This window comes from Chrysochloris asiatica, unplaced genomic scaffold (assembly GCF_000296735.1).
Source record: "Chrysochloris asiatica unplaced genomic scaffold, ChrAsi1.0 scaffold00040, whole genome shotgun sequence".
NCBI lineage: Eukaryota > Metazoa > Chordata > Mammalia > Afrosoricida > Chrysochloridae > Chrysochloris > Chrysochloris asiatica.
In genome coordinates this window covers 14,934,924-14,944,634 of record NW_006408558.1, presented here as the reverse complement: position 1 = coordinate 14,944,634, position 9,711 = coordinate 14,934,924, and the positions used below count along the sequence as shown (strand labels likewise).

General features: G+C 49.6%; 1 protein-coding gene across 2 annotated transcripts in view; it reads left to right on the top strand.

Annotated features, from left to right (window-relative positions):
• PPFIA1 (protein tyrosine phosphatase, receptor type, f polypeptide (PTPRF), interacting protein (liprin), alpha 1) overlaps window positions 1–9,711 on the top strand; it is a 102,121-nt gene that overhangs the window by 33,902 nt on the left and 58,508 nt on the right. For both annotated transcript variants that reach the window (XM_006860819.1, XM_006860818.1), the window contains exon 2: window positions 9,535–9,636. In XM_006860819.1, the coding sequence (XP_006860881.1) occupies window positions 9,535–9,636 (102 nt within the window). The remainder of the gene's footprint in view (window positions 1–9,534; window positions 9,637–9,711) is intronic.

The window sequence follows — 9,711 nt, the reverse complement described above, 5'->3', positions numbered from 1 at the left end:
GCTATGAGTCGGTTCCGACTCGATGGCACCTGACAACAACAACAACAATGTTGCTATTGTTCTATGCCTTTGAATTGATTCCTGTACATAGCGACCCTATGTAGGGTTTCTAAGACTAACTCTTTATGGAAGCAGAAAATCATATTTTTCTCCTGCAGAGCGCATGGTGGATTTGAAGTGCTGACCTTGCAGTTAGCGGCCCAGCGCACAACTCTCTGCGCCACCATGGCTCCTAGAAATGCTAATAGTAAACAAAAAGACTTGGGTTTGCTTTTTCACAAAACGATGAAAATACGGTGAAGCAAAGCCATTTACTTCCTTCCTGTCAGGAAATCTCAGTTTTGCCTAAAAGAAGATGCCTTCTTCCAAAGGAGGAATTTAAGTTAGAAGTTAGAAATGGAAGCTGTAAGATCGCCTCAGTCACACTGCAAAGCAAAGCCACGTCAACTCCTCAGGACACACCCGTCCCGGGAAGTTCCTTGTCGCCGTCTCCATCAGTGGGCACATGGGAAATGCACTGTGGGCGCAGTGACACAATGGAGCAGCGTTAGCCGGGAAGAGGGGTGTAGTTCTGGTACCTGCCCCACCGTGGGCCAACCCTGACCAGTTCACACTGACAGAAGGAACTGTTCTGTGAAATGTCGAGACCAGGCAGACCTGCAGAGACAGAACATAGTAGTGTTTGCCAGGTATTGGGAGGCAGGGGTGGGAGGCTGGCTGCCTGCCTACTTGCCTGGTGGCCACAGGCTTTCCTTATGAGGTGGTGAAAATCTCTGGAACTAGGGCTGGTGCTTGCGTAACACTGTGAATATCCTGAAAACCATTGAATCGGCCAGTTGTAAATGGTGAGTTTGAATGGTGTGAACTGGTAGTACATGTATGCACCATCCTATCAGGATTTTAGCTGCGCAGACATGTGAACCAGAACCGTATCTCGGGTCAGGAGGAGGGTGAAGAGTGTGCCCTGCCTGGTGCCTCCACTCCGTGGCTTCTCTCCTTGTTCTCTGACTGGGAGTCAGTGTCCGCCTATGGTAGAACACATTCCTGCTGCCCTTGGTTGTGGCGGCGGCGGCATTTAGCGAGGACAGGGCTGTCTCAGGAGAGCAGGACTGGGACTAGAGGCTGAGTGTTGTTGGGAACGTTCCTCCGTCCGCGAGATGGTAAAGCATCTCCAGCCTCAGTGTGGACTGTGCATGGTGAGAGGGCAGGACACCGTACAGACCATTGTGCGACCCATATTGTCAGTGACAGTAAGAGGAGCCCTGGTGGTGCAGTGGTTAAGTGCTGGACTGCGAAGCAGAAGGTCAGTGGTTTGAACCCACTTGAAGAAAGATGAGGCAGTCTGCCTCTGTCAAGACCAGCAACCTTTGAAGCCCTGTGGGGCACCTGTCAGCCCTGCAGTGTCGCGGTGGGGTGGCCAGTGGGTTGTTTTCTGGTTGTAGGATATAGACTGGAATTCTGCAGAGTGCCCTAGGCTGCTGACCAGCATGTATGCGGCCCACTTCCCACCCTGGGTCTCACGCTACAGGTGAGGACGCAGCTCAGAACTGCCCCTAGAGTTTCTGGGACTGTGGGTCTTGATGGGAGCACACAGACTTGTCTTTCTCCTGCAGAGTGTTGGTGGGGATGACCCGCCGGCCAGTGCAGTGCCAGGGCCCAGATGACACCCGGCAGCTACGTTCGTCACAGCGGACCTGGGCGACGCCTTCCTATGAATGGTGCCGTACGCTTCCCTCGGTGATTGTCAACGTTCTATGGCGGGATCCCTGCTCCCCCACCAGCCACCATTTGGGAGAACGAGGTGGCAATCGCCTTCCATACATACAGATGCCAGCCTGGGACTCCTTTGGAGCAGTTCGGCTAGGCCTTACAGGGCTACTAAGAGTCAGAATCCGCTTGACAGCATTAGGGTTGGATATTTAAAATCCACATTTTGGAGGTGAATAAAATCAATGTTCAGCCATTTTAAGAGGTAAGATATGATCAGATCAAGAACCGTGGTACTGAGGGACGAGGTCCAAGCTACAGTGAGGACATTGGCAAAGAAACAACACTCCAGGAAGTGTGGGGGATACAAATTGAAATCTTGCAACAAACTGACGCAGCACTGGGGGCGCTCACTCATCCATACAAAGGAATTTGGAAGCCAGCTATCTGTCCAGCTGATTGGAAGAAAGCCATAGTTTTGAGCTTTCCAAAGAGAGGTTACCCAATGGAATGTGGCAGTTATCAAGCAATTATCATTAATATGACTTGCAAGTCAAATTTTGCTTGATGTAATTCAATTCGGTTGCAGTAGTACATCACCAGGGAACTGCCAGCAATTTAAGCTGGATTTAGAAGCGGGTGTGAGACTAAGGGTAATATATCATTGAAAGCAGAGAATACCACAAAGATGTTTACTTGTGCTTTATTAAGTATGCAAAGGCTTTCGATTATGTAGATCATGACAAACTAGATAATATTGAGAAGAATGGGCATTCCGTATCACTTACTTGTGCTTAGCAATGAGCTGTACAGAGATCAAGAGGCAGTTATACAAATGGAACAAAGGCGTATGGAATGGCTTAACATCAGCAAAGTTGTGTGTCTGGATTCTGTTCTTTCATCATACTTACCAATTCATATGCAGAGCAGTTAATCTACGAAACTGTATTATATGAAGAAGAAAGTGGTTTCAGGACTAGAGGAAGACTTGTTAGCAACCTGTGATACTTGCTGAAAGTGAAAGAAGAGGACTTAAGATGCTTACTGGTGAAGATCAGAGACCACAGCCTTCAGTATGGGTTGCACCTCAATGTAAAGAAAACAAAGATCCTCACAACTGGACCAATAAACAACATCCATATAAATGGAGAAAAGATTGAAGTTGTCAAAGACTTCATTTTTCTCAGATCAACCATCATTTCTCAGACTGAGCTCACGGAAGCAGCAGTCAAGAATTCTAACGACAACATTGCATTAGGCAACCCTCCTTTATAAGACTTCCTTAAAGTGAAGAACAAAGATGGCAGTTTGATGACTAAGGTGCGCCTGACCGCAGCCATGGCATTTTCAATAACCTCAGATGCATGTGGTAGTTGGACAGTGAATAAGGAAGACCTTAGAAGAATCGATGCATTTCAGTTATGGTGTTGGAGGAAAATATTAAGTATCATGGACTGCCAAAAGAACAAACCAATCTGTATTGGAAGAAGTGTAGCCAGATGCTCCTTAGAGGCCAGGATGGCCTGACTTCATCTCTCTTACTTCGGACAAGTGACCAGGAGGGACCAGTCCCTGGAGAAGGGCATCATGCCTGGAAAAGTGGAGGGTTGAAGAAAAAAAGGAAGGCCTCCCAAGAAGATGGATTGGCACAGTGGCAGCAGTATTTGTGAGGGTGGTACAGGAGTGGTGGACAATGTTTTCCTTCTGTTGTGCGTCGGGTCACTGTGAGTTGGAACTGACTGGACAGCATCTCACAATAACACACGTGGATGACGTGAGAGAGACCAGTGTTTCCAAACACGGACCGAGATAGAATGGACTAGCAGAAACCCTTGAGAAATAGTACCTTTAGGCTCCGCCCCCAGGACTGTTACGTCAGGTTTATAGTTCTTCATTTAAATGGAGCATGTTTGTGAGTTTTAGTCAGTAATGTGCAGTTGGTTTAATCTGAACTTGCACGCATCCAACTCGAAGCCTTTTTTACCCAGAGATGATGAATCTTGGCGTTTTCAAGCATTTGTGTGATGAAACCAAGTTCTAGGTTTTAACGGTTAGCTGTTGTTTTATTTTCCCTCTTTTCTCAATTCTAAAATGCCAAATATTAAACTACAAGTGTGTGCTTCTCAGACATAATATTTTGAAGTGAAAATATTACAGTGATGATTGAATCTATTCAGTTTCAGAAAATACTTAAAAGTTTTATAGCAAGTAGTAGTAACTGAAATGCTGTTGCCTGAAGCTATTTTTAGATTTCCATTTTTTTTTTTCCTTACAGAGGAAAAACTCGAGCCGCTGACAATTAGATTCTTATGATGGTAATAAAGTAGATCATTATTTGCACATATTTGGGGTTTGTTGGGGCTGTGCAAGTTTCTTTATTGCAATAATAGTACAGATACAGTACACAGCGAAACATGCTTCTGGAATCTTCAGCTTTGGAATTTCCTGCCGAATGTTTGTCTAAACTCTGAAGTTCAAATTCGCTTTGATACATTTTAAGCTGTTGAATTCTTCTGAGCTAAGAGCAAGGTTTGCCTTTCAGTAGCAGCAGTGAGCGCCAAGAGTCTATAAATTTGTCTCATACCACAGCCAGAGAGGTAGACCTTAGAAACAGCGCTGCCACTGGGTTTATTACGAGAAGCATTTATGTTGAACTCAGGACGTGTAGCCAGAGTGAGTGGGAATTAGACGTGCTCTCGGGGCAGGCCTAGAGCCAAGGGGTGAACAAAGATAGCTTGGTCTATTATCAGGAAAAACTTAAAATAGAACTTTTTTGGGGGTAGAAACCCACAAATGTAGCCTTGCTCCTGAAATAGTAAGCCAATGGGCATATAAATGAAGGGGTTTGTGCATGAATGGAGGTGGGCCTCGTGGGTCCTTTGTTTCTGAGAAGAGTCTTGTGGGCAGTGCATCACCTGATTTTTGAAGGCTCCTCCCTCCCTGCCTGGAGTTAAGTCAGCATTTTGTGGGAAGGCAGTGGAATTTCATCTTAATCCAAAGCAACACTTTGGGGCCTGCTGGGACCTACAGCCCTGGGCTTCCACCTTGTCACCAGCCTTCCCTCTTGTAGGGCCTTCTCTGTATCCTTCATTGTCACCAAAGGATCAGATGCCCACAGTCTCTCCCTCCTCAGCCCGCAGTGGCTCCATCCGTCACCTGCACCTGCCAGAACCCTTGGCAGCGTCCGGACTCTGTCTTCCTCACAGGCGTCATGTCCAGCCTGTTAGCAGGGCCCGGTGGCTCTGGTCGGGCCTGTCTTGAGGTCAGCCTGCTCCACATCTGCTGGGTGGCCTCGTGCTTGGCCTGCACCCGTCAGGGGTTTTCTGGCCTCCCCTTCATATAGCTGCTCTGAGCCCAGCTCCTCAGGTCTTCTGAACCTGACCCAGGTGACGGCTTCAGCTCCTGGAAATACCTGGGCCAAGTCTTTTCTTTCTTTGAAGTGTTCATTGTGATTTGGTTTTCTGTCCAACAGTTCATATTGTGGTTGTTGTTGTTGTTAGGTGCCGTCTAGTTGGTTTTGACTTGTAGTGACCCTAGGCACAACTGCCCGGTCCCCTGCTATCCTTACAATTGTTGTTATGTGTGATGAGCCCATTGGGGGTCTTTCTCTTAATTGCTGACCCCTACACTTTACTAAACATGATGTCCTTCTCCAGGGGCTGGTCCCTCCTCCTTATATGTATAAAGTATGAGGGACAGAGTTTTACCATCCTGACTTCTAAGGAACGTTGGCAGTCCAGGGTACTTTAATCCTCTCCAGTAGCAGTAACTCCGGTACCGTAACTCAAGTGCATCAGCTCGTCTAAGGTCTTCTTTATTCACTGTCCAACTTTGCATGCCTGTGAAGCAATTACAAACACCAGGGCTTGGGTCAGGCGCACCGTAGTCCTCAAACGGACATCTGTGCTCTTGAGCACTTTAGAGAGGTCTTGTGCAGCAGATTTGTCTAATGCGACACATCATGTGATTGCGTCCCTGGCAAGAACTCACCAGACGTCGACTGTGAGCCACACAGTGGAACAGTGCTCTGTCAGGACTGTTTCGAATCACGTGCTCCATTCACTGCGGTCAGCGGAGGTAGCCGGGCACCATCGACGTCCGCCCTCCACACCCTGAAGCCAGGAGAATCACGTGCTCCATTCAGCCTTGGCCTCCTCGTCTCCTTGAGTCTTGATCTTTTTCACTCTTTGTTTGCTCCAGATAGAAAGAGGCTCTTAGCTGCCCCCTAGATGGCCGCTGCTCACTACCTGCTGACCCCAGGCACTCCCCAGCACAGTGGCCGGGGGAGGGTGTCGAACCTTGGCTCTGGGCCCTGAGGTCTGTTCTTCTTGTCTCCCTCCAGTTTCTCTCCAGGTGAAGGCTCGGGACCCATTCCTCACTCTTCCTTCTCTTACAGCCCTGCTCCCAGGAGCCCCCAGGATGCATCTGAACCATTCCTGGGCAGTAGACAAGGGCCTTACCTCACCTGACGCTTCAGGTGCTCTCCCACAGCCCAGCCCTGCAGACACCTGTTGCAGTTACCGACCGCCATCCTTCCTCCTCCTTTAGCCTCCGGGCAGCTGTATACGTGTGTCTGTCTGTCTGTCCTGCGGGAGCACGTTGGGGGACCAGTGGTTGCCTCAGACTCGGCACACTGCTGCTCCTTTGGTTTTAAATGTACCATGGTCAAGTAGACCAGGGGGGTTCAGAAGGCTTGTTGGAGAATTTTGTCATTTTTCATTGAATTTTCCCACCCACTTTTTGAAGCCACCTCACATCTAACAAACCCATGCCATTGCAGCGATCCCGTGCATGCAGCTCACCGTGTAAACACCTCCCTGCGTACAGAGCTCCCTGCGCACACAGATCCACGCACACACAACTCCCCACATATGCATATCTCCACGCACACAGTTCCCGGAGGACACAGCTGCCCGCACACACAGCTCCGTGGTATTAAGTAAACCTTCCTGTCTGGGACATGATCTGGGATTGGGTGGGTCCTGAATGGCTGACGACTCTTGGTGATGATGGCCGCAGCACTTGGCTCTGACCCACCCCCATGTCCCAGCGCAGTTGTTGTTGTTGTTGTTAAGTGCCATCGAGTCAGGTCCGACCCATAGCGACCCTGTACAGGGTTTCCGAGGGTGTAAATCTTTACGGGAGTAGAAAGCCTCATCTTTCTCCCGCGGAGCGGCTGGTAGTTTCGAACCGCTGACCTTAAGGCTCGCAGCCCGATTCGTAACCACTACGCTACCAGAGCTCCTTGTCCCAGCGCAGTAGTGGATTTAAATACAGACGGGCTCAGACCCGAGACCTAACCCTGGGTCCCACACAGCCAAGGGAGACCTGAGGCTCCTACCAACCCGCAGGCCAGGGGAGCTTTGTACCCTGTGTGGTTGAGACAGTAAGGACGAAAGTGTTCAGGAATCAGAACTGGACCCACTCTGAAGCTGGCCTTAGGTGAGGTCTCCCCTCGTACCCTCCTGAGTGGATGGGGTTCTGAAGGATGCGCCAGCCACCGCTCATTCCCTTTGGGGACCTGCTAGACTTCTAGTCTGACCACACAGCAGGAGCCCAAGCAGGGCCAAGCCTGGTCTGAATGGGGCCTAGCAGGGGCATCAACAGCATGAGTCCCCCTGGCCAAGATGCGTCTGTATCCCAAATTCCTCCATGCCAGCACACTGGAAGACATCCAGTGTGGAGGCCTCTTGGAGGAGCCATTAGATCGGTAAACCCGGTAAAAATCCACACATGTGACGCTATAAAGGGCCATGCAGTCATCCATGGAGCCCGCCAGACAGACAGGAAGCACAAGTCTGAGTGCAGTCAGAGCCATGGCTGGGTCACACGCAAGACTGTGAACGCACAACTTCTTTCAGCAAACCCACCTAGATTTGCAGCACAGGGTGGGGGACAAAGTGACAGAAAGCAGCTCTGCCCTCTGAGTGAGGGGTGGGAACTGCCTCCTGCTGCCCGCTGGGTGCTGGCTCCAGGAACCTCACTGCGGACACACCAGCGTCAATCCAGGGGCCTTGTCTTCTCCATGATGCATCTCCGCATGAGGGTTTCTGTGAGCAGTGCCACTTGTCCTGCAGGATCCCTGTGCGCCGACGCCATAGACTCCATAGCAGTTGGGTGCGTTGGGTCTTACTTTGCTCCATCCCACCACATTCTTGCAGAAGAATTATTGGTTGAGAAGTGAACTTCAATAATGCAAAATACTCACAAGAACCCTGTAATATCTCTAATAAAGGGTGTGCTCGCCTCCCCTCAACCTCTGCCCCAGTTTTCCTTTCCTAAAAAGACTAGAATGGAAGACAAACGAAGCATTTTTCATGGTGTTCCTTTCCACTGTTGGCTTCTTGCCATGCCATCCAGGGAAACTGTTCAGCTCAGCACCACAGCTCAGATAGGTGATTATGGGCTCATCAGACTCGGACGGGGGTGTCCCGTCTGTGAGAAAGTTGGCTTGGCATGGCAAAGGGTAGATTTATGAGTGAACTTTTGCATGCCATGTGTTTGTAAGTGGATTTCCTAGAATCTCCTGCCTTCTCTTTTTGATTTTGAATGGCTGATTATTTGCACGTGGATCTTGAACCCTAAAATCTTTTGAATCCGTAAGAGAGCATGCAGTGGATAAACCGCTCAGCTGCTAACCCAAAGGCCAGTAGTTCGAACCCACCAGTTGCTGTGTGGAAGGACCAGGCTGTCTGGTCTCCGAAGCCCTAGGGACAGCTCTGTTCTGTTCTGCAGACTTCCCAGAAGTCACAATTGGGTTGATGCCACTGGGTTCTGTCCTTTAGAAAAAACACTCTTTAAAGTACAGGGAAATGTTGGTAGCAGCTGCCACCTCTAGTTGATTTCAGAGGTGTTTGTTCCGTGGTAAAGTTGGCAGGAGAATGTGCCTTGAGGCTTATCTTTTGTGTCACGTGGGTGTGTGTGAGGGAGCTTCCTGTGGCCACGAGGTCAGGTTGTGCGTGCAAAGGGAGAGGGGCTCTGCAGGGATTTTCCGCAGTAGTGTTCTGGAGGAAAGCGTCTGCTTGACCAGACACATAAGCCTGCTCACATCTTCCCTTCCTACGCAAGGCGTTGCGTGCTAGTGTTTTCCCTTGAATGGTTTCCTGTGAAATATTTTCGGGTGAAAGTCTACGCAGCCAGTTATGTTCCCTTGTCACCGTTTATATGCGCTGCCCCATGTCATGGGTTACGGTTTTCATGTCATGGGTTACGGTGTTGGCATGTCATTATTTTAATTCCCTTTGATCTCTTTCCATTGATCTAGCTTCTCTGGCCTCCTGGTTGCTCGCCTTTGTTTTGAGCACGTCGGGACAGTTTGTAGCTCTTGGGTGATAATGCTATACTGTATGTCATTGACTGAGGAAGTATTTTTGTGTGAAGTGATTGGCCGTGGGGCACCGTCAGGAGGATCCCAAGGGACTCTCAAGAGGTGGTTTAGCCAAGACAAGGAGCTGGACACAGAGAGGGGGCTCTGCCCCCCTAGGAGTTCTAGCACACACGGTTATGAGTTTTTATCCAGTTCATGTTAGGATACTTCTCAAAGTTGGGGGACAGCGGGCTAGGATTCTCCGCGCCCTGATGTCTGACATCTAATGCCTTCAGGCTACGCTAACCTTTGTCCCCAGGGTGGGCGCCAGGGTGGGCATCTGAGTCTAGAATCTGTGTCACTCAACATCCACGGGGTCTTAGGCAAGTCGGTTGGTCCCCTCCTTCCCTGGAGGGTCGCAAGGCCCATTGTACGCTGGCCCCAGGGATTTCCTTTGAGTGAGGCCTGGAGACTTGGGCCAGAAATCTTTCTCAGAATCTTGTTTTTTTACTGTTTTCCAGGAATTTGCAGCACTTACGAAAGAACTCAACGTATGCAGGGAACAGCTCCTCGAAAGGGAGGAAGAAATTGCTGAGCTCAAGGCAGAAAGGAACAACACCAGGGTTAGTGGGGGCTCCTGGAGGGACGGTGGAAAACACCAGGGTTAGTGGGGGCTCCTGGAGGGACGGTGGAAAACA